General features: G+C 43.8%; 1 protein-coding gene across 1 annotated transcript in view; it reads left to right on the top strand.

Annotated features, from left to right (window-relative positions):
* LOC115467115 (b(0,+)-type amino acid transporter 1-like) overlaps positions 1–18163 on the top strand; it is a 45834-nt gene extending 27671 nt beyond the window's left edge. The window contains 6 exon segments of the mRNA XM_030198813.1: positions 2752–2881; positions 8564–8688; positions 15537–15592; positions 15595–15623; positions 17796–17835; positions 17838–18163. Coding sequence (XP_030054673.1) covers positions 2752–2881; positions 8564–8688; positions 15537–15592; positions 15595–15623; positions 17796–17835; positions 17838–18028 — 571 coding nt within the window. The 3' untranslated portion in view covers positions 18029–18163.
* The last annotated feature ends 7692 nt before the right edge of the window (positions 18164–25855 follow it).

Here is a 25855-nt window from a genome sequence, read left to right as displayed (position 1 = left end):
AGCTTTTCCTTGCACTGCTTCCAGTCTTTTTACATCTTTAGCAAGATACGGCCTCCAAAACTGAACACAATACTCCAAGTGGGGCCTCACCAATGACTTGTAGAGGGACATCAACACCTCCTTTCTTCTGCTGGTTATGCCCCTCTCTATGCAGCTTAGTATCCTTCTGGCCACGGCTGTCGCCTTGTCACATTGTTTCTTCACCTTTAGATCCTCAGACACCAACACCCCATGGTCTTGCTAAATCCCTTGGTTGTGTGGAGTTTATTTGGAAACCCTATTTAAAACTGTGACACTCATATATTTATTTCTCATATGAATTTTTAGAGCACTCTAAAAACGCTAGCACACCTTTGTAAAAGACCCCCTAGGTTTTTGGTGGGTTTTGGAGGGCTCCCTATATAATATCATTGTATTGTATTGTAACATTTATAACCCGCGCTTTCCCACCTGTAACGTCCAAAATTGGATTTAGACATCATATTGAAAATGCCCCTCATGATTTAGCAGTACATCATTACATATATAATAGACAGAATATAAAAATAAACCAGCATAAAAAAATACAACAGTCCCAATGTGCATAAAATCATACTAAATGTATCCTAACCTAAGTCTCATTCTCTTCCTGCAGAAAGAGTAAAGCTGTATATTACCTATCAAATCCTGATCTATAGAAAATGAGGATTACATCCTTCTTACATCAAAATAAAATACTCTAATCAATTTACATCATTAAACACATAAATTATCAATTACAATACAATTCCTGATTCATTCTCTTCACTTCCCCACTCCTACCCTTATGTTACATGTTACCTCTTATTCCTTCTGATGTTCATCTTTCTTTGGCACAATGTAAGTACCAGCAGTACTAGCATTAGCAGTAAATTTGAGAGACTGAGATCATACTCCATATATTCTGGCTTAGAAGTGAGGTTTATTACCGTTGTGGTACGTGCAAAACCAATCCATTGGAAACATTGTCTACAGGAAGGAAGAGGATGGATTACATTACTATTGACTGAACAAATGAACCATTCCTTTCAAGAAATGAATTTCCCCAAGTCCCAAAACCATTATTAAGTTGGATTTGGGGAAATCTACTGATTATTCCTAGGAAAAGTAGTAAGAAATCTGTTTTACTCTTTTGGGATCACCAGGTACTTGTGACCTGCATGGGCCACTGTTTCAAACAGGATACCGGGCTTGATGGGCCCCTGGTCTGTCTCAGTACAGTAATACTAATGTACTTATGTGCAACCAATATTTAAAAAAAAAGCAACAAAAAACATGTAGTAGCTAAACACTCTAGATATAACCCCAAAATTCTTACTGCTCCCTGTTGCTCTGGATAGAACTCCGAAAGGGCTGAAAATTACAAGACTGTGGTCAAGAAGAGCCAGGATTTAAGTCTGTGCTCCAAACCCATGCTGAAAATAAGATGCAGTTTTGGTACTATAGATACGTCTGTGCCCAAAACGGCTGGTGATTTAAATTCATAACTGAAGCAATGGAATGATCTGTGGGACTTGAACCCTGGTTTTATAGTCTGCTGTTTAACCATTATGCAACCTCAAAAGGTGGCACTTTTTGCTTATCCCTCCTCCATCTCCCTTCAACCTTTCCCTCTTTGGGTTTATTGCACATTTATTTTATTTGGTTATTTGTCAAATTTGTATCACGCCTATCTAATACATCTAAGCAGCTTACAACTTACAGTCATAAAAAATAAAATGTAACTCAAAATAAAATATATAACAAAAAAACCCAACATACAACAAACAGCAATAAAAGCAGAGTCTTTTATATGACTGATTTCAATTACTCAATTAAATGCCTCACAAAAGAGATAGGTCTTTTAACTGTTAAACATTAATAATGAGGTAATTTGGTACATTTCCAAAGGAAAAGTGTTACACGTAGTTGGCCCAGCTATAAAAAAATACAGGAACAATCTTTCTGCAGATCAGGGGTAAACTGACCATACGGGCAACCGGGCAGTGCCTGAAGGCCTAGAAGCTCTGGGTCAGGCCCCATGCCTCTCTCCCCCCTGCACACTACAGCCCCATGAGCCTCAGTGGGCCCTTCCTGGGCCTACTTTGAAGGGACTTGGTGGTCTAGAGGCCTCTTCAGGGGCAGAAAAGAAATCTGTTCTTCCTGCTTGCTGCTGCTGCTCTGTCTGGCACCACTGTTGTCTTCAAAATGGCTGCTGAGAATTCCTACGGCAGTCTCATGAGACTGCTGAGACCCGCGAGACTGCCGCAGGAAATCTCGTCGGCCATTAAGAAGAAATGGCAGCACAGAGTAAATCAGCGGCAATGAGAAGGAAAGAGTGGGGTTCTTTCCTGCCTCCAAAGAGGCCACTAGACCACCAGGGATCTTCAAGGTAGGCCTAGGGGGTTGTAGTGTGCAGGGGGGTGCTGGAAAGCAATGGTGTGGGTGGAGATGGGGGCAGTGGCAGCAGGGACCCCAATGACTTTCTCTGCCCGGGGGCCCAGATCACTGTCAGTCTACCCCTACTGTAGATGAACCTGCTGAAAAGAGGGAACATCCAGAAGACACTGGCCTTGTCTTAAATCTCTTGAAGAGCAATCTCCCTCTTTCTGACTGCTTTGATCATTTCTTCAACTTCTCTGCCTGTGGTTCTTCCCTCACCCACTCACCCTATCTCCCAAACTCTTTCACTCCCAACTCTTTTGTGCTTTATCTGTGTCCTCTGCTTGATATGTTCTTTTTAATTTCCTGTAGAAATAAAGTGTTGGGAAGCTGGGCATGGCTGATTTCACTAGCAGTCGCACTGTCTACATTTGGATCTGCAAATGGAACTTTTTTCAGTGGAGGTCGTATGTGCTATGTTGCTGCAAGAGAAGGCCATATGGTAAGAAAAAGCTACTGTTTTTATTAGGGCCTAGTCACATGGTTAGAGCAACATGCAGAGAACTAGGAGAGCCCAGTTCAAATCCCACTGCAGCTTCTTGTGGTCTTGGGCAAGCTAGTTAACCCTTGATTGTTCAAGTAGAAATTATAGGGTCTTTTACTATGGTGTGCTAGTGTTTTTAGCTCACACTAAAAATCAGCTGGCACTAAACGCTGAGATGCCCATAGGAATATAATGGGTGTGTCAGCATCTAGCACCAGCTGATTTTTAGCTTGAGATAAAAATTATGGAACACCTTAGTAAAAGACCCCCTTGCATTGTAAGCCCTCCAGGGACAGAATTACCTACTTTACCTGATTGTACACCCCTTCAATGGCCTTCGGCCTTGCAGACGGTATATAAGAAGTTATTAACTTTAAAACAAAATGGTTTTAAAACTAATAGTAACACACGATGAATGAGAGTACTTTCATTTGTGTAGCTTTTAAAAAAACTGAATGACTGTGGGGCCAGAGTGAGCCAAATCCTTATTCATGTCTATTTGTTTTGACACCATTGTGATCTATGGGGTCAGAGATAGCAGAGCTACTTTGGGAGGAGAGAAGGAGAAAGAGAAGGCAGAACTACAGGTCATGTCAATTATGTTGCAACTTTTTGACAAGCAGCCAAACAATTCTATCCTTACCTTGCTTCTCCCAAATTCCATGACTGATGATGGCAGGAGCTTGGCAGAAAACTGAGGAAAAGTACAAACAAGAATTATTTTCTTTCTTGCATTTAGAAAGAGAAGGTGAGAAAGATGCTGCCTTCAGAAAATTACTTTGCTGAAATCAAAAGCTTGTTAAAATAAATTGGAGAAGGCATTGAAAGGGTACAGAGAGGGTCACGAGAGAGAGGCACACAAGTCCACAGTCTTGCGAGATCAGGTCATTCACTACTCCTCCTACTACTTATTTCCGTAACACAAGGTCCGCTGAGAGGGGGGAGGTAGGCAAGATTCCCCTGGGCCGGCCTCCAAGGGGGCCCAGCTCCAAGGTCTGACTATCTCCTGCTACTGACGGGACCCGGGTGATCACATCCTGACAGGAGCAGGAGAGAGAAAATTCTGGTGCCGGGCCCCCCCTTAGAGACTGGAGATGAGTAGACACAGGGCTTTGGGGCCTCTGGTTTGGCTGGCAGAGGTCCCCAAGCCCTGCCAGCACTGTTCTCCACTGTATTGCCTGCCGCCGAAGGGCAGGCAATGTGGCAGAGAACAGTGCTGGAGAAAGACTTCTGCTGGCGGGGCTTGGGGACCCATGCCAGCCAAGGTATGTGGAGTTGCGGCGAGGGACAGGGAGGTGGGACAAAATGTGTCCCATCACTTTGGACTCCGTCACCCCCTCCCAATATTTGTAGTCTGGCATACGTGGTGGTCTGGGGGGGGCGGCAGCGGCCATCTGGGGGCAGGGGGCGGCTCAGTCTCTTGGTTGCCCTGTATAACACTACTAGACGTACTCAACACTGTACAGAAATATGTAAGAGGTAGCGCTTACAATCTATTCTAGAATTTCCTTTCTTTCCCACCAAATAGCATGCCCAGTGAATAGATATTCTCATTGCTGAGTACTTAGGTACATAAACATTGCCACACTGGGACAGACCAAAGGTCCATCAAGCTCAGCATCCTGTTTCCAACAATGGCCAATCCAGTTTACAAACACCTGGTAAGATCCCGAAAAAGTTCAATACATTTTATGCTGCTTATCCCAGAAATAAGCAATGGATTTTCCCCAAGTCAAATTAATAATGGTCTATGGACTTTTCCTTTAGGAAGCTGTCCAGACCTTTTTAAAACCCCGCTAAGCTTTCTTTAAAAAAAAAAAAAAAAGATTGGAGGAAATTGATGAGCATGCTTTCAAAATTTTTCTGGAATCAGAAACGGCTGCAGATAAATTGGCAAAGCATGTTGGATACTTGGGAAAGAGGAGGACTGGGGGTATTGAATCTATTGCGCTATAACAGAGCTTGTTTGCTGAGGCATTTGGGGGACTGGCTCATGGATACATCCTACTACACACCGCGGGCAGTGGAGGAGATGTGGGTCAACCCGCTGCAATTGCACTATGTGTTGCAGGCCAAACAGTCCTCACTGCCAAAAAATGTAAGGAACAGCTTGTTGGTTAGACCACTTAGACTGGTGTGGAGAGAATTAAGCCGTCAATGGGCATTTGACGCACATCAGAGTGGATTATTACCTATAGTGGGGAATGGAGACTTCCTTCCAGGAATGGATAATTTCAGATTTAAAATTTGGAAGCAAAAAGGGCTTAAAATTATACAAGACCTGGTAGACTCTACTGGTAAGCTTAAAGGGGTGGATTCATTGGGGATAGGAGAAATATCGTGGATGGATGCCTTCGCATATCAACAGATCTCTCACTATGTTGTAGGGATCCCCAAACAGTCTCTTACTATGGATGTGCCCAACAAAATAGATCAACTGTATGAAATGCCCACTGAGGAAGCGATATCAATATCGCTCCTTCACAAAAGGCTTTTACAAAGTGAAGCACACAAAACTATGAACCATCTCCTACTGAAATGGTCAGCAGACCTTAAGAGGGTGGTGACACCACACATGTTGCTGAGTAGTATACGACAGATTCCTAGACGAATAGACAGCGCAGAATTAAGAGAATGTCAAGGAAGGGTGATTTTTAGGGCCTATACGTCTAAATTACGGCTTTTCAAAATGGGAGGGGTGGGAGAGCCAACATGTGGGAGATGTGGAAGAGCTCCATGTACATATTATCATGCTTTGTGGGAATGCCGAGAGATCCAACAATTCTGGACCAAAATATTTGGGTTTTTAGGATATTTGGAGCATAAACACATTTCACTGAAACCGGAACACGCCCTATTAGGGATGGATGCCATGTTGGGGGCTGGTGCTGTCCACCATAATTTGTTGGTATACAAGGCCTGCTTAGTTGGTAAAAAATGCATACTGGTCATTGGGTTAAACAAGAGCTCCATACCCCACATACTGGCAATGGCGTAACAGATTTCACGCCTTATTGTTAATGGAAGTACGAGCTGTCGCTCTGAGATTCAAAGGACAAAAAAGAAATATATCTTACTTGGAAAAATTATATACATGCCCTTGCACCTCGTGCCCGTAGCTATATTGTTAATCAGTTGGGGGACCCTCACATTCCTACATGACAAACTCTGTAACATAAAAGGTGACCTACATCCTTGTGACTAGGGAGACGATGCCTCAGAGGGGGAAAGGGGGGAGGGAAAGAAGTACAATAAAGCTAAGAGGGAAGCGGAACGAGGAGGGTTGGGGGGAGGGGAGGGGAGGGGAGGAAGGGGTATTTCAATCCATATTGAGGATAAAACATTAAGTGTACTGTGGACTCTACTAAGGGCTGCGATAGGGTGTTATAATACATTTGGAATTAGTTGATGATGTTTTTGATAACTTTATTATTAGTTTACATACATAACACAGATGGACAAGGACAGAGGGGGTCCTTCTGTTTAAGTTTAAAACTTGATGGCGATTTTTGTTTTTTTAAAAGAGAACTTGCTGTAATAGGTAGGAAGTTTGCCTGAACATATTATTTACAATGTTGGATTTGTGTAATTGGTACTGTCATCAATAAAAATTGTTTACACCTAAAACCCCGCTAAGCTAACTGCCTTAGGGATATTGTCCACATTGTTCACAGTTAGTGCCAGACTTGGCCAAAAAGCAGGTATTCCTAAAGACAGACCTCCCCCTGCTTAGTTTTGCTGAATTCCATATGACTGGGTGAAGTATTTATAGCACAGCTGCGCTAAAGTAATGCATGTCCACATTCTTTGCCCTCATTGTCTTGTTGTGGTTTTGCCAGTTGCCACTCCAGTCATTTTTCCCCCAGCAGGTTCCTTTATCCCACAGACACAAACGAATGCCACCCCTGCTCCTCTCTGCTCCTGCTGATGCCACCTCTATCACTACCTGCCCAATTTGCTCCAGACCCTACTACTTCCTTGTCTGCTCTCATGGTTCCATGCTCAGCTGTAGTGTTGCTAGTGCTACACTGCCCAATGTGATCAGATGCCTTGTCACAATGCTCATTGTTACTAGTGCTACTGCTGCCCAATGTGATTAGATGCCTTGTCACTCTCTTGTTTCCACTGGAGTGTTTAATTTTTCCAGGGCCGCCGAGAGACTGGGCAGGGCCCGGGGCAAGGCCGCCCCCAAGGTCTCGCCCCCTGAGGTTGCTGCCGCTCCGCCCTCCACCCGCCCCCTTGTCCGCCACGGGCGGGCCCCCTGCATTGAAATCGCAGCACCTCTCACCTCCGTGTGAAAGCGCTAGAGGCAGCAGGGCAGCAGATTTCCTCCCTTCGGCCCTCCTTCCCTCTTTGTGTCCCGCCCTCGCGGAAGTTACGTCAGACGAGGGCAGGACACAGGAGGCCCGAAGGGAGGCGATCTGCTGCCTGCAGCGCTTTCACACCGAGGTGAGAGGCGCTGTGATTTCATCAGGGTGCCCGGCCTGGTGGCAGACAATCGACGACGGAGGGCGGTGGGACTGCGGCGCCGGGCCCCCCTTGGAGGCCTGGGCCCGGGGAATTTTTGTCCCCCTGCCCCCTCTCGGCAGCTATGAATTTTTTCTCCAAAAGGAGGAAAAAAACAAGAATAAATTAAAAAATGTTTTCCTCCTCTACCATTAGTGTCATGGGCTTTGTTGTGTCATACCCCACTTTGGTGCCATGGCTGGAACTTGAAGCTCTTCCCTGAGGAAGATACGAAAACTGGCCATGTCGGTGGAGGTTCTCTCAGCGTGGAAATCAGCTGCCAATTAAGTGGTGCTAGGGATGCTAGTGTGATCATCTAAAGTTTGAATATTTTGTGGTCTGTTCTTCAGGATATATCTATAAAAATTCTTAAACAAAAGTTCTTAAACTAAGTGAAGCTACCTTAACAATTGAAAAAGATGCATCGATGAAGATTTGCACTTCGCTGCTTTTGAAAGTTCGATGAGCAATGTTGATGCTGTGAATTCTGATCCTTTATAAAAAGCAAATTACTAATGACAGTTGTTTGGATATGCTATTCACTCTGCTATTACACTGTATCTAAGTAAATGGGTGCTGGGACTAAGTATATTTTATTATTTATGTCCCTGCATGAAAAGAATTTTTCTGTTCGTTCCATTGGCTCCCTGAAGAGTGCCACCTGAGGCCCCCCAACTCAGTTGGCCTAATGTAGGACCGCCACTGGAGGGTGGACACCCCTGTGCTAAACATTAGTGCAATGCATACCCTTAACCAGGTAATGTATCATTCTTTGTGCTGACAATGTCATGTCTTGGTCCTTTTTCTGAGAGTCACCTATAACATTTGCTGCTTCTCCTTTTGACCTATGGATGTGAAGAAACAGAAGTTCTGTATCACCCCCACCTTTCTGAAATCTGTCCTTCAGAGTTATACACAGACTGACTTGTAGTGTAGAACTGCAGATTCTATGTAAAAATACTGAGAGTAATACAGACTTTCTGTGATATTGTGAGGCTGAAGCAGCAAGTCGTTGTGAACCCTCAAACAAGGCACAACAGGTTTGTAAATATTTCAGTTATATTGTACAATGCTATGTAGACTGATGGTTCTGTATTACAACAAATATTATTAATGCTATTATTTCTGTCTTAGCCAGATATCCTCTCCATGGCTCATGTACGACGTCTCACACCCTCTCCTGCTTTAATATTTACATCCATTGTAGCCCTAATATTGATAATTCCAGGAAACTTTAGCAGCATCGTGAATTTTTTCAGGTATGTCTAACATCCTAGCCCTTACTTATTGAGAACAAATTTTCCACTATTTTTCATGTTTATCAAAATTTGAGCCTGTTATATTTACTTCTATATCTTTCTTTGAGGATATATAATGGATAGCACAGTGGTTCCCATACCTGGTCCTGGAGGCACCATAACCAGTCAGGTTTTCAGGATACCCACAATGAATACTCATGAGAGAAATCTGCATGCACTGCCTCCACTGCATGCACATTGCTCTCGTGAATATCCTAAAAACCTGACTGGTAGGGGTGCCTCCGGGACCAGGTATGGGAACCACTGGGATAGCAAGTCCTCATATGGAATAGCCTCCCTAAAGCTGTGAAAACAATACATGACCACCTGAACTTCAGGAAATCACTAAAAACCATCCTCTTCAAAACGGCCTACCCCAGCGACCCCATGTAAACCTCTTCACCCAGCACACAGCATGACTATAATCATACTGGACAACACGCAATCTTCATCCCTTGTGACCCTCCACTTATAACTCATACGATCACTATGCAACCTTGTATCTGTTATCAACCGACTGGACAAATACCTTGACGGTACTATGTAAGCCACATTGAACCTGCAAATAGGTGGGAAAATGTGGGGTATAAATGCAATAAATAAATAAATAAATATCACAGGTGACAGCTCTGATGGAGCCTACATTGGAAGCTTTTATGGCTTAAAATACAGTTGATGCTTTTGAATTACTCCATTGTGTACAGAATGACATGGGGACAAAGTTTGTCCCCATCCTCGCCCTGTCCCTGTGAGTTTTGTCCCCATCCCCGCAAGCTCTGTCTGATCCCATCCACACAAGCCTCGAACAGTTATGATTTTTATTTAAATCATTTTATCAAAGTATAAAAAGATACAATACTCTGTACAATTGTCGTTTTATGAATCACCAACAATACAGATCAAGGATCAACCAAACTCCTGTCTCACCTCCCTCCTCAGAAATATCCCCTCCACTATCAGAAAACTGAACAAGGCAAATCACTACAGAATGCAACATGGAAAATTCATGCTAACAGAATACCTCAATCACACACACAGAGCACAAATGCCAAATGCATAATAGCTGACCAAAATGAATAAACCAAAATCCCAAGAAGCCACACCTTGCATGTAGTTAACATCGAAGAAATAGAAGAGACGATTTTTTTTCCTATACTGTTCAAAATATAAGATCACACATGCCAGGGTTGGCGTTAGAAGAGTTGCAACTAAGGCAACTGCCCTGTGGCCAGAGAAAGCCAGCTGGAAGCTGAAGAAGGCACTTCCTGGTAGTGGGCTTTGGGGTCCCCCTCCCAAATTTCTGTCATGGGCCCCAGCTGTTCCTAACACCAGCTATGGCAGGATACATATTTCAAATCTGACATGTTCTAATCACAAAATAGAAAATAAAATTATTTTTTTCACCTTTTGTTGTTGGGCATTTTATTTTTCAAATCATGCTGGTCCCAGGCTCTGGATTCTGTTTCCCTCTGTCTTCTCTTAACTCACTCACCAGAGTCTCCTGCCCATTTGACATTTCTTCTTTCTCCATGCTCACCATCCATCTTCATCTCTGTGTACCTATCTTTCCTCATTCTCAGCATCTCCGTTCTCTGTGTCCCCTATACTTTCCTATCCAGCATGTCCCTGTCCTATGTCTATCTCCCCATAGTCATCATCACCACTCTATGTCCCTATCCGGTCCCCTTATGTCCAGCATCACTCCTCTGTGTTCCCAGGTCAAGAATCTCCCTTGTGTTCCTATTTTCCCCCATGTCTAGCATCTTCCCTCTGTGTCCATATACCCCCCTCCCATGTCTGAAAATAAAGCAGCTGAGCTGCAGCTATGCTGTAGTGTTAAGTTGTTCACGTACAACAAAAAAACTAGTAAAGCTACACAAACTTTACAAATGAACAGAAACATTGTAAGTGCCCTCACAATATTGAACATATTAGGATAGAACTAGTGGCATAACCAGACTTGATATTTTGGGTGGGTCCAGAGCTAATAATGGTGGTCACTATGGGCCCGATATTCAAAATTATTTATCTCCTGTTGAATATCCACTAACTGGCTATATAGGCTAGGCGTGGATATTCAGTGCCAAACCAGCTATGTTTAGCAGTTAAATTAGGCTGCATAAATAGCAGGCTTATCTTTATCCGCTAAGCACTTGCCTCTGGATTCTATATAGTGCGCTTAGATTTAGGCGCTGAAATCGGCATGGATTCTGTAACACCTCGCGTAACTTAATTGGCTTAACAAACTAATGAGCACTGATAACAGCACTAGAGAATGACACGGGGAAAATGTTTGTCCCCACCCCCATCCCGTCCCCGTAGGCCCTGTCTCCGTCCCCGTCCCAGCCCCGTGGGCTCTGTCCTCATCTGCAGAAGCCTCGAACATTTATGATTTTATATTTAAACCTTATTGAAGTATAAAAGGAACAACATGCTGTGCAACTGTTCTGTATAAATTACAAATAGAAAACAATAATAACAATGAGCAGCTATAGTACCCTCCTTCCCACCACTACTCTCTACTCTTCCAACCCCAACCATAGCTGATTGCTACTACACCAAGGAATCCTAATTCACACTGTTAAAATGTCCAGGGGAATAAAATACAACCCATTCTCTATGCCCTAGAGGGGAAAAATGTGCCCTATGAAGCACTGTTATGGTTTTTTTAATCTGTGGATGAATAAGAAGTCATCAACAAACTCAGGATTCAGTCTAGCTCTCCTGTCTTCCACAGTCCTTCCTGCAATAGAAGATGTTTTCTTAGAAGATGTGCTGGTAGCAGGATGTACGGGATCCCCCATGCAAATTTTGCTAGTTGTGGCCAGCATGCTTGCTTGTTTTTCCACAAAAATCAAAATATCATTGTAGGCATCACTCAAACATAAATAAGAGTCCAGTTTATTCACAGGCTTCAAAGTAGAAAATGACACGGGGACAAAGTTTGTCCCCGTCCCCGTGGACTCTGTCCCCATCCTCACCCTGTCCCCGCAGGATCTGCCCCCGCCCCATCCCCGTGAGCTCTCTCCCCGTCCTCATCCCCACGGTTACTGCGGGTAGCCGGCCCTGTGTCATTCTGTAAACAGCACTTAACAAGCAGTAATTAGCACTAATTGGCACTGATTAGAATTTAGGTTGCACACTCGCTAAGCATATTCTGTAATGATATGCGCCAAACTTCTAATACATAGAGGCAAAAAGGGGCATGGTTATAGGCGCGGAAATGGATGTTTTATGGGCATTCCAAACTTTAGGCACTTAGTTATAGAATATGGCCCAGTGCACCTAAATTTATGCCTGAGATTCACACCAGGTTTTCGCGGGTGTAAATGGATGTGTACAGATATTGGCACGAAATATTACCTAAGCATATTCTATAATCGGTGCCCAAATCTATGAATTGATTATAGAATATGCTTAGTCAGCACTGATTTCAGCGCTGATTTTTTTTAGGCACCATATATAAATCTCCTCCTTAACAGGTTAGCGCTGAATATTGACTTAACCGGTTAAGTTGCCGTAGTCAAAATGAAACCGGATATTCTATGCCAGTTGCCAGAAATGGCTGGCATTGAATATCTGAGTGTGAATATAGGTATGAGTAGTGTTTCTTGGGATAGCACTAAATAATGCCTTAGAGTGTACTTGATTACGGATTTCTAAATAAATAATCTGCCCAACAGCTGTCATGCATCAACATAAACCACACACATACTTCCTGGAAACACTGACATTTTAAAATCTAGTTACATTATCCCATAACTTAAGCTTGACCAGTCTACTATAATGGCAAACATCTCAACACACATGACAATATCCTGCAAAATAATTACAGCAATGGCACGTATCCTTCAAATGTTGCCTTAGTGAAGTAGCACTAAATTCTGAGAAGCTTCTCAGAGCCTGTGTTGCAAACCTTAACAACACCAATTCTGAACACACAAATATCAATAACAGTACCTTTAAAAAGGCAGCAGTGAATATATACAACAGCAATATGTATCCCATTGGAAAAGCCAGACAAGTCAGACTGATATAGATCCCAACACTAACCAGCAGAATCTGTCTCCTCAGTCACCTGCTGAACACAGATCAACCCTCATCAATTACAGAATAAAAGACCAAAAATTTGAAATTGTCCTGTAGCCTGGCATCAGCCCTACTCCCCCCCCCCAATCCATCCCTGTAGCCTAACATCAGACTTATTCTTCCCTACTCCCCCCATCACTCCTTATAGCCCAGCATCAGCCCTACCCTTCCTTTCCCTACTCCCCCATCTGTGTAGACCAGCATCAGCCCTAACTTTTCCTTCCTCCCCACCACTCCTTGTAGCTAGTGCCAGCCCTGCCCTACCCCTTACCCCACAGTTTGGCATTAGCCCTGCCCTTCCCTACTCCCCTACCCTACTCAGAAGCAAACCAGTATTAAATATAAAACTTTTTTTTAACATCTTGGGTACTGCAGAGCCGATCCCCACCCAAAACCCCACCATGAATGAAATATAAAACTTTTAACCTGGGGAGTGCAGAGCCCACCCCCTACTCAGAAGCCCACCAGCATTACACAAAACAATTTTTACCTGGGCTTGAGCTTTAGCTTCCCTGCAGAGGTCTACCGCCCCCGATGAGGCCCAAGATCACCTGGTGCAAAGCGCAGCCTGGAGAAGAGGCCTAAGATCACCAGGCTGGTTCCTGCAGTGCCTGTGGCCACAAGAGAGTAGTGGGGCTGCGGAGTGCCCGATTTCTCCAGCACCACTCAACTCCCTGATTTTGCCCTTTGCTGCAGGTTTTCACCAGCCCGAGTCAAGTCCTGGAGCTCAATGCTGTGCTTAGTTATGATGGTCTGGAGGGAGACCGGTGTACACGGGTCGCAGGGTCACTGGGCAGGCATCACTATCACATAAGCAGCATTGCAGCAGACTCAGCCATGGGAATGGCAGATCCTGAGGTATGCTGCGTCATCTGCCGAAGCAGATCCCGCCCTGATACCTGACTCTTGACGGACTCCTAGTAAAGACAGAGGCACTGCGGGAGATCTGCTGTGCTGCTTGTTTGCTGGACCATCCTGGAGGCTACCTTGCACAACTGCACGTGATGCCCAGCTATAGCTATCGGCCTGGATACAACACTGATCCCTAAAGAATGTACATATTATTAAAGCAGATCAATAGAAATAAAGATTAAGTTTAAATTGTTAACTAGTATTAAACATAGCGAATAGCAATAGTGCACATTGCTAAATATTAGAAAGAGAAAGGAATTTAAAATATAAGCTTATTTTCTGAAATTACAAGGCCGATGCCAGTGGCGTAGCCACAGGTGGGCTTGGATTTATGGCTCAGGCCCACCCAACAGTAGCACATGTTTAGTGGTAACTGGTGGGAATCCCAAGCTGCACCAGCTGAAGATTTCCCCCTGATGGTAACGAAAATGCTACGCTCCACAACACCGGCACCTGTGCATGCTCAGTTTTCAGTGCATGCCTGCTGCCAAGGTGGAAAGAAACGTTTTCCCACCAGCTGAGATAATTTTTTTTTTTGTGGGGGGGGAGAACACTTGGTGCCCACCCAATTCTTGCCTAGGCCCACCCAAAATCTGTTGTCTGGCTAAGCCCCTGGCCGATGCAGTAAAGTGTGCTAGTATTTTTGCACCGGATAGTTTAGCTTTAGTGCACAATTTTGTGAGTGCCCTATGTAAAATCAAGTTTTGTTTATGAGAAAATCTTTGCCTAGTCACCAGTGCACAGCACATTTAAATCCCATGGTAACCAGACTATTAGTTGTTCTGCACAGATGCAGAGAAGTGTGCAGTAGATTCTAAACGCCAGGTCTGAGGAGATGTAAAGGTTAACTCATTTCTTGGGATTCATGCATGCTTTTTCTCTTTATTGCAAGCATATGAAACCCGGTTCTGGGTTCTCTAAAGAGTACGAGTAAAAAACTGAGCAGGAGATGTGCTGGAACAAAGAGCGAAGTGCTGGATGTTGAGCATTGCATGCATGTACAGGTCTGAGCATAACAATTTGTACGAACACTTGGTCACACGTGTATATCAGAGGGCATAGCCAGCCCTCCAATTGGAGGGTGGGGCAGGGGTGGACTGGGGGACAATGCATTCCTCCTCTCTCCTTCTCCCCCTGTGTGTATGTTAAACATACCTTTGCTGGGGGCGGGGGGGGGGGGGGGAGGGGGGGAGGGGATCCCGAAGCCCTGCCAGCCAAACAAATGCAGTGCCCAATCTACTCCCCACCTCCTTGTGCCGCTTCTGTAATGCAGAGTTCAGAGGCATGCCTCCAGCCTCCGACTCTTGGACTTCCTGAGCATGCTCAGTTCTTGTGCAATCTGAGCATACGTGAGAAGTCTTGGCATTGGTGACAGGTGGCACGCTGTGTTTCTGCATTACAGAAGCAGGGCAAGGAGGACAGGAGCAGCACGGGCACTGCATTTCTTTGGCTTCCGGGGCTTTGGTGTCCCCGCCAGCTCTTTAAAGGGGTGCTGAAGGTTTGGAGGGAGTCTGAGCCCAAAGTGTGTGTGTGTGTGGGGGGGGGGGGGGGCCTAGGCCACCAAAGCCCCCCTGTGGCTATGCCACTGGTGTACATCTGTGTACCTGCTGGAATGATGTCTGTGCATAAATATTGGTATTGCAAAACTGTTATGTGCAGAATATCATTCCAGCGCTGGGATGTTTAGGCGCCTGGACCAAATGGCACCAAATGCTTATTTTCTGTAAACTTATCTTTATAATGTTTGTTATATGTTTGCACATTTTTGCTGCATAAGAACAAGTGTTTGTAATTACTTTTCTATGTAGTTTCACAGCCTGGCTCTTCTATGGCATAACTATTGCGGGTCTGCTGTATTTGAAGATTAGAAACCTGACCTGCCAAGGCCCTACAAGGTAAATATCACCACTGCCAGCTGCTGAATTTTTATATGAGGCACTAGGATGGCAAGGAGTATGAGTAAAATCTTTTGTACTCTTCTTTAAAAACTTCCATGCACTTAACCGGATGCTTGTATGATGAAACTTCAGATTTTATTACATAACATTCCAAACCTGTGTCAGCTCCAGTTACACTGGCAAACTTTCTGCCCCAGTGAAGGCCTTATGATCTACCTTGATACCTTGGACAATAGAGGGCAAAGTGTTTTACCTGAAATCACAAGGAGCCTCAGTGAGGTAAAGGGGGATTTGAACCCTATCTTGTAGCTCACTACTCTAAATACCACAAGCAAAACTCACTGAAAGGATTGGAGGAATAGCCTAATGGTCAGGGTAGTGGTTTGAGAACCTGGGGAATTGGGTTTGATTCCCATTGCAGCTCTTTGTGACCCTGGGCAATTTATTTAACCCTTCATTGTCCCAGATACAAAATAAGTACCTGTATATAATATGTAAACCACTTTGATTGTAACCACAGAAACGCAGTATGTCAAATCCTATCCCCTTCTACAACACGGTGCCCATCATAGGCACTGATTATGGCTGTTATTGGGTACCTGACTTTCTTGATAGAGTACAAGCATAAATGGCTGAGAACACACATACAATATGGTGTGACCACTTATACCAGCTGCTGAAAATGCCCACGCTTAGATATTAGCATGTATTATTTATTTATTTATTTATTTATTAGGATTTATTTACTACCTTTTTGAAAGAATTCACTCGACGGTGTACAGTAAGAATAAGTCAAACATAAGCAATAGACAATTACAGCAGTAAAAATATTCAAATAACAATACAAAGTATGGCTTGGAGGGACATAATCGAAAGGGACGACCTCGTTTCGATTTGGACGTCCTCACAAAATGTCCCCATCCAGGGGCGGGGAAACCCGTATTTTCGAAACAAGATGGACGTCCATCTTTCATTTGGATAATACGGTCAGGGACGCCCAAATCCTGAAATTTGGTCGTCCTTAGAGGTGGTCGTCCCTAGACTTGGTCGTTTCTGATTTTTGGCGATAATGGAAACCAAGGACATCCATCTCAGAAACGACCAATGCAAGCCGTTTGGTCATGGGGGAGCCAGCATTTGTAGTGCATTGGTCCCCCTGATATGCCAGGATACCAGCCGAGCACCCTAGGGGGCACTGCAGTGGACTTCATAAATTGCTCCCAGGTACATAGCTCCCTTACCTTGTGTGCTGAGCCCCCCAAACCCCACTACCCACAACTGTACGCCACTATAATAGCCCTTACGGGTGAAGGGGGCAGCTAGATGTGGGTACAGTGGGTTTCTGGTGGGTTTTGGAGGGCTCACTGTTTCCTCCACAAACGTAAGAGGTGAGGGGGATGGGCCTGGGTCCACCTGCCTGAAGTGCACTGCACCCACTAAAACTGCTCCAGGTACCTGCATACTGCTGTGATCGACCTGAGTATGACATCTGAGGCTGGCAATCAATATTTTGAAAGATGTTTTTTGAGGGTGGGAGGGGTTTAGTGACCACTGGGGGAGTAAGGGAAGGTCATCCCCGATTCTCTCTGGTGGTCATCTGATCATTTCGGGCACCTTTTTGTGCCTTGGTCGTAAGAAAAACACGACCAGGTAAAGTCATCCAAGTGTTCATCAGGGACGGGCTTTTTCTTTCGATTATGGGTCGAGACAAGAACACCAGACAGTGTGGATTCACAAAAGAAAAGCTCCTGTCAGAAAGCTTGTTTATGAATTGGAGATGTACAATAAACATTGCCTGTTCTTCAGGGTGATTAAAAAAGAAGGTGTGGATAAAGAAAATATGGCAGGCCGTGGATAGCCAGTTTTGTTCCAGTAGGCTACGAGGTCCCAAAAAACAACTGGGTTGATATCGTCACACAGTAGTGATTCAACAAATTCTGTTGATTGAATCAGCTGTCAGTGTACCAATATAGGAAATTTTATGGGCATCCCATCTTCACAATTGCACAATGAGTTCTTTTTTAATAAAGCCAAATGTCTTCAACATGAAAAAATGTTTTGAACTCTGGTAGGCAGTTTGATGTATTTTTTGCATAATTCTTGACAACCAAATAGCTTGCTTTCCCCTCTAACCTTGTCCAACTTTCTGTTGTTTTCTTTCTCTCCCAGGTGCCAATCATCATCCCAATAGTTGTGTTCATCGCCTCCATATATTGGTGCTGGCTCCAGTCATTGACAGTCCTCAGATTGAGTTCCTCTACGTCATCCTATTCATTCTGAGCGGGATCATTTTTTACATTCCTCTAGTTTATTGCAAACGCTCTCCAGCATTTCTGAGTAAAGCTACTTTGCATCTCCAGCTCTTCCTGGAAGTTGCTCCAACCAATAAAAACAGAGACTAAAAGAGGAAGGTAAAATAAATATGATACAAACTGTAGGGAAGGGATTTTGGATTTAGCGCATGCCTTTTCAGTAATCACTCATGGTGAGTCACATTCAGGTACAGTAGGTATTTCCCCATCCCTGTAGGGCTTATAGTCTAAACCCCCCCCCCCCCCCCCCCCACCTACAAAGCTGTGCTAATGACTGCCGATGCGGTAATGCCGACAGCCCATTCAAAGTGAATGGGCTGTGTTGGCATTGCCACGCGGCAGATGCTAGCTCAGCTTTGTAAAAGAGTGGGTAAGTGTGTACCTGAGGCAGTAGAGGGTTAAGTGACCTCCTCAATATTACAAGGAGCTGCAGTAGATTTGAACTGGGTTCCCACTTCTCTAACTATAGGCTACAACTCCACTTGGATAACATAATGTCAGATAGTGAAAAGGATTCCATATGTCCAGAATCAGAAGTATAATCCCTGAGATACATAGATCTTGGTGATTCTTAAACCCATGTGTTTAAGTTATTTGTATAGCAGATACACAGCTCTGTACAGTGGGGATGGTGGGGCGGTCTATAAGAAATTATAAATAATATATCTGTGCCTCAAAGAGCTGAGTACCCGAGGTATGGGAGATAGTGACTTACTCAGGGTCGTAAAGAATATCAGTTGTAGAAGTGGGATATAACCCTGGTTCACAGCCCATTTCCCCAGCCACTAGGCAACTTCCTCTCCTCTGATCTGATAGTACAGAATGCTGTATGTGGAAAATGAATGTCTGATTCCTGAGCTGGGCTTTTGGCTCCTTGGGCTAGCAATGGCTGGGGATGCTGTGAAGATAATCTTTAGCAGGCAGGTAAACCTTGGCGTGGAGTTCCTAGTGAAGGACTGACACTGCAATGACTGTTCTAGATGGGAAGGAATGGTTAAAAATGGAGAAATCACCTCTCCCGGGTAAATGCAAATCAAAGCCTCGATGAATGCCAAATCTGACTGTCAGAAGCCGAAAAACAACTGAAGGAGAACTACTATGCCAAAACAAACACCCTAAGGAGATGTTTCTTGTTTTGTACTGTAGGTTGGAAAGGTTCATTTTTTACTGTGTAATTCAACAAGTGTAAAGATCCCTTGTCCCTATTGTTAAATAGCTTGCCCTAGTATACAAAATATCCCAAATAAACTGACTATATTTTCCACAGAACTTCAGAAAACAGCGGGGGTCATATAGTTCATTCTACAAACATCAGAATTATGCCCAATGCCTAAACAGCTAATAGAACACTAATCATTCAGGACATTTTTTCTTTTTTTCATATTCTCTGTTTCTCTTTTATTTTTGTAAATGGTTCTCATAATCTTAACCAAAAAGGACCTCAGTAGCTTGATGTGAATTACGGCAACAATTCATTAATCGGGAGACCTGACTACTCCCCATTCTTAATGTGCCATTGGCTCCTCATCATCCATCCACTCAACCATCCACCCTTAACATTAAAATCTCATTCTATGTAGTACTTTAGTCTCACTTAACTTAGCGATGGCTTGATATCGATAGCTTCGTTATACATTTTCACTCAGAACCCTTAACTGTAGTGAACGACTGACATATATGTTTCGCAGTTGCTGTGTCAGGGTCGGTTCAACTTAGTGGTACGTCGTCATTATTTCTACCCGATTAATGAAATGTTGCCGTAATTCACATTGAGCTACTGAGGTCCTATTTGGTTAAGATTATGAGAACCATTCACAAAAATAAATGAGAAACAGAGAATATGAAAAAAAGAAAACAAATGCCCTGAATGATTAGTGTTCTATTAGCTGTTTAGGCGTTGGGCATAATTCTGATGTTTCTAGTATATATATATATATATATATATATATATAGTTTAGAGAATAGAGTTCGCGATTTCTGCCAGTAAGTGGCAGTGTAAAGAGTGGAAGTTTGACATTGTCCCTGTTAAAGGATGGAAGTAGTTTATAAGTTCTCTTGCAAAAAGCAATGAAAAAAGATTTGAGCCTGGGAGTAGCATGGAGGAAATTAGTCCTAAGGAAAGGATTCCTTTTCCTAAATAAGTTAAATGCCAAAAAGGAAGTGACTTTCAGCATGGCTGGTGTTTGGGGTATGCGGCCTTTGCACTTGTACAGGGCACCATGCATGAGGAGGTATTACCTTACTGGAGCCTCTCTTGTGTCTTTTCCTCTCATATGAGTTGAAGGGGAGGGGCAAGAGGTGATGGCAGAGATAATGGTGTTGAGCAGAGGGTGAGGGACAAAGAGAAGGGGTTGCTATTTTTTCTTCCATTTGTATCTTTGCTTTCCTGATTAATTTACAAGTTTTTCAAGATATTGTTGCCTGTCTACCTCTTTCTGCGATCTCTTGTAGCTTATGAAGGCTAACTTCGTTTTCCTTACCTGTTCAGCTACTACTTTTGAGAACCAACCTTTTCAGCTACTGCTTTTGAGACTTAACATGTTAGGCTTAACAGTATTTAGGGAGGAATTTATTATTGTGAGTTACTGTTAAGTCGGGTTATTTTCCCACAGGGTCCCATTTTATGCAATGAGTCCCTGTGCTAAAATAACCCAATTTTTGTAAAATAATCCGACTTAACAATAATCCATTTTGATAACTTCCTCTCTTAGTGAACAAAAGGAGGTTTGAGCTCAGATCCTGAGCTTCCTTGATGTCTACAACAAAAATATAGTGATTTTTATTTTGTTAGCTTTTTAAAAAAAATATTATTCTCACTTGCTTCTTTCTGGAACTAGCCCTAGTTGATGGCCAATTAGGGTTACCATTTTTTGTCCTCATAAAAAGAGGACACTTGCCCCACCCCTTTCATGTCCCCTACCCTGCCCCTTCCACGCCCCTGTCCCTCCCCTTTCAAGCCATCACCCCGCCCCTTTCACATATTCCCCTCCTCTCCCAATCACCTTGCCTCCCCCCTGTCATTTTCACTCCCCCCGTCACCTCCCCTCCCCTTACTCTACTATCCCTGGTGGTCTAGATGTACCTCTTCGGGGCAGGAAAGAGCCCCCTCTTTCCTGCCCAGAGTGCTGCTGCCAGCTGCCCTGCATCCTGTGTGAGTCCGGCTCTCGGCGTTTCAAAATGGCCGCCGAGAGTTGAAGTCTCTCGAGGCTGCTTCAACTCTCGGCGGCCATTTTGAAACACTGAGAGCCGGACTCACAGTATGCAGGGCAGCTAGCAGCAGCTCTCCGGGCAGGAAAGAGGGGGCTCTTTCCTGCCCCGAAGATGAAGAGGTACCTCTAGACCACCAGGGATAGTAGAGTAAGGGGAGGGGAGTCCCGCGCCCGCCCCCGTTTGTCCAGAAATCCGGACAAACGGGCAGGCTGGCCAAATCTGTACGGACTCCCGGACATGTCCTCAAAAAGAGGACATGTCCGGGTAAATCCGGACGTATGGTAACCCTATGGCCAGTGCCATTTTGGAACGATACTACTGGCATGTATAAGGAAAATGGACTAGAAGGCCAAGTTCCTCACTACTTGGGAGCTGCAAATCACGTATTACCCACAATAGCATTTTAATTCATAGGTTAAAGCATATTAGATTTATTTTGTTCAAATTTTTTTTAAGGTGCATTAATGAACCAGATACAAGCTACTAGCTGGGATGTGCTAGGAAAACAAGCACCCCACCTTTGCTTTACAGATTACGTTGGCTGCCAGCTGAGGCTAGATTTTATTTTTTTATCCTGGGCTTTTTTTTGTCTCAGGGGCAATTAAGTTCCCTTTAAGGGGACATTTACAGGGTCATAATCGAATGGCGCCGGCCAAATAGATGGCTGGCGCCGCAAAGAGCAGTCCTGAACCGTATTATCGAAAAAGATGTCCGGCCATCTTTCATTTCGATAATATGGTTTGGGCCAGCCAAATGTCAGAGATGGCTGTTTTGAGATGGCTGGCATCGGTTTTCGCCGATAATGGAAACCGAGGCCGGCTATCTCAAACCCGGCCAAATCAAAGGCATTTGGTCATGGGAGGGGCCAGCATTTGTAGTGCACTGGGCCCCCTCACATGCCAGGACACCAACCGGGCACCCTAGGGGGCACTGCATTGGACTTCAAAAATTGCTCCCAGATGCATAGCTCCCTTACCTTGGGTGCTGAGACCCCCCAAATCCCCCCCAAAACCCACTCCCCACAGTTTTACACTATTACCATAGCCCTTAGGGGTGAAGGGGGGCACCTACATGTGGGTACAGTGGGTTTTGGAGAGCTTAACATTTACCACCACAAGTGTAACAGGTAGGGGGGATGGGCCTGGGTCCACCTGCCTGAAGTGCACTGCACCCACTAAATACTGCTCCAGGGACCTGCATACTGCTGTCAGGGAGCTGGGTATGACATTTCAGGCTGGCATAGAGGCTGGCAAAAAAAATATTTTGTTTTTTGGGTGGGAGGGGGTTGGTGACCACTGGGGGAGTAAGGGGAGGTCATCCCCGATTCCCTCCAGTGGTCATTTGGTCAGTTGGGGCACATTTTTGAAGCATGAGCCTAAAAAAAAAGGGACCAAGTGAAGCCAGCGAAATGCTCGTCAAGGCCGGCTTTCTTTTTTCCATTATCGGGTGCAGCCGGCCATCTCAAAGCATGTCCTCGTCCCGCCTTCGCTACCCTACTGAAATGCCCCCTTGAAGTTTGGCCGGCTCCGCGATGGAAAGCAGTTGGTGCTGGCCAAAATCGGCTTTCGATTATACCGATTTGGCCGGGTTCAGGAGATTGCCGGCCATCTCCCGATTTGTGTCGGAAGATGGCTGGCGATCTCCTTCGAAAATGAGCCGGTTAGTGTCCAATGTTCCCATCAATCTGTTCCCATATGGCTTATTACGGGAACATTAGACACTAAAGGGTTAAAGTGGAATCACCCAGGCATGGAGATTAGATCCAGAGAGGGTAACCTGTTATGTATTCCAGCTGTGCTCAAGGTGTGAAGTACTCAGCTGTCAACAACTCTGGAGCTGTGAAATAGGTTGCATGAGATCAAGGTAAAAACCTGGATTTTTCCTTTGTCCCTAGATAATTTCTGATGGATGGTGTCTTCTTTTGGCTGGATAGTATGATCTTGCAGTGGGTGATAAAAATCTGCATTCTTGGCAGTTAATGTAATGTTTATGTTAATGATTTGTAATGAGAAACAGCAGCTATAGCAGAAAAATGTCATTTTCTGCCTCCAGGTAAGAAATGTGACCTGGCCAGGGACAATGGAGATCATGACCAAAACCTGGGAATTTCTTCTTATTATTGATATCCCTGTATATAACTTCATTTTAACTGTTACTATTACTTTGTAAATTATCTCTTTCTCTCTCAGTCACTCTCTCTCACTCTCTCTTTCTACCAGTAAATGTTACTTTGGCAACACCTGCAGAATTGTAATGCCAATAAAGTTATCTGAATCTATATTATATTTATTACATTGTTGTTTTATTATGATTTGCGCTGATTTGTAAACCGCCTTGATTGTCAGACCAGGAAGGTGGTTCAGATGTATTTATAAATAAAACAATAAATATGTTCATATAAATATTTTCACTAAAGAGACTGCCTTTATTTGAGAACCACAAAATTCAGTGTGGTGCATATTATTTTGGAGAGAAGACAGTTGGAGTACAGTGTACTTATTTACCTGGGCACTGGGAGGTGTAATAGAGATTTACACTGCCCTGTAAAATAAATTCTGTATTATAAATGTTGATTTTTCTTGTGACCAATGAGCTGGGGACTTACTTTCTTGACTTACTTTCTTGACATATCACCACAGGAAAGCTCCTGTTAAGACTTATTTGTTTCAGCATGATCTCCCAATATGTATCAGACAGAAGCACCTATAGACCTATCACTATGCAGGAAGGACTTGATCTGCTTCAGGCTAAATAACTCCTGTGTTTTCTATTTACTACTACTACTACTTAGCATTTCTATAGCGCTGCCAGGGTTACGCAGCGCTGTACAAGTTTAACATGGGGAAGGACAGTCCCTGCTCAAAAGAGCTTACAATCTATTTCCCTTTGCTCTTGTAATTTTTATGAATTGTAATTTTATCCTCTTCTATTTTTTCCTTTTTGTATCTTTTTTGTTTTGTCTTGTGTCCTTTTTTTGTCGTTTTTGTTTGTTTCTCTATTATATAAAACTGAACTTGAACTTAAACAAAACCTGGATGACTACTCTCAATCTAGCACTATGAGTTATAAACGAAAATGGGGGTCATGAAAGCTACATCTAGGGTCACAACCTAGGCAGACAACTCCATGAAACCTTACTGTCCTGTGCCGCCTGGGTGTTGTGTGCTTTCTGAAACCATACAGTGCTGCGGACGTCTAGTAGCGCTATAGAAATGATAACTAGTAGTAGTAAACCATAGAAACTGGAGTCATAGATGAAGAATGATTAATGATTGCTAAATATCACATTGGATATACCACTATATAGCAATATATGATCTGCTTAGATTCATAAAAACATAAGAACATAAGCATTGCCTTACTGGGACAGACTGAAGATCCAACAAACCCAGTATCCTGTTTCCAACAGTGGCCAATCCAGGTCACAAGTATCTGGCAAGATCACAAAACAGTAAAACATTTTAGACTTTTTCTTTAGAGCCTGGGCAAAATTGTCGTTTTTTTTGTAACGTTTTATTCTTGCTTTTTAACTCATTTTTAAATCTGCTTTGAGCCTCCTCTTTTGCTTATGTTTGTCTATAGTCTATTTCTTTTATATCTTTGCTCTTGTTTTTTCTATCTTGTTTTTTATATTCTTGTTTTCATAGTGTTCTTTTTTTTTTTTGCATGCTGCATTTTTCTGGGGACCTTGGCTCTCTTGCCTCTGTCCGAGAGTAATTCTAGGCTGTAATGGGTCTTGCCTGGCTCTACTGCAGTGGTGATGGCTCTTTAGGCTTAGATTGGTGTTAAATGTCAAATATTAGGGACATTTCTGTCCCTGTAGGGTTTGCTGCACAGCAGTGCCATCCAACAACCAGGCCTGCCCTGTTTGTTTTTCAAAGGGGAGGTTAGGTTAAGACTGCCAATTGGATCCAGATTTGCAGGGCAGGGTTGGTCCAGGCCTGGGTTTGCTCAAGTGCATTCTGGGACTTGTCTTGCTTTTCTTAGGTAATGCAATGAGGAAATCAGAACTACAAGTCCCTGCATGCAATGGGGTGGGCCCAGAACTGGATCAACCCTGTCCTGAGAATCTAGATCCAGTTGTCAACCTTGGGTTAAACCTGAAGAGAGACTTTAACTTTTCTGCCAGCACAGTATTTATGCCCACTGTTTGGAAATTTGTCTGACAAAAACCACACATGGGGGAAAAAAAAGAAAAGAAATTATAACCCAGAGGGTATTTCAAGTTCAGGCAGTGAGGCTAAAACTGATGAATTAATGCAGAACCAACTTTGTTGGGGGGGGGGGGGGGGGGGGGAGGAGGAGCTCTTAAATATAACACATGCTTTGGTATTTATAAATATTCACATTTGCTAAAATGACAAGAGTTTCAAGTCTGGATCTTTGCTTCCTGAAGAGGCTCCTATGGAAGAAGGAAAAGCATTGTAAAGCAAGGAATGCATTTAAAAGAATTGTAGCCCTACTACCTTTATGGAGCGCTTGGCAGCTTTTGTTTAGTGGAGAGGGAGTAATTAACAAGGGCCAGCACTTTTGTCAAGCCTCTGTGTACTCATTGAGGACATAATGGTGTAGGTAAAGGCCCTTTTTGTACTTGGACAAGATGAAAGTAATCCTGTTCTCTGTTCTCTACTGTTGCCCTTTGCTGACTGTCATAGGCAACCTGCAGATTTATGTTAAAGAATTCAGTGTGGCTGCTAGCCCTGGTTG

Source organism: Microcaecilia unicolor, chromosome 3, assembly GCF_901765095.1.
Source record: "Microcaecilia unicolor chromosome 3, aMicUni1.1, whole genome shotgun sequence".
Taxonomy (NCBI): Eukaryota; Metazoa; Chordata; class Amphibia; order Gymnophiona; family Siphonopidae; genus Microcaecilia; species Microcaecilia unicolor.
The sequence above is the reverse complement of the archived record's forward strand: the minus strand, read 5'-3'. Positions and strand labels throughout refer to the sequence as shown.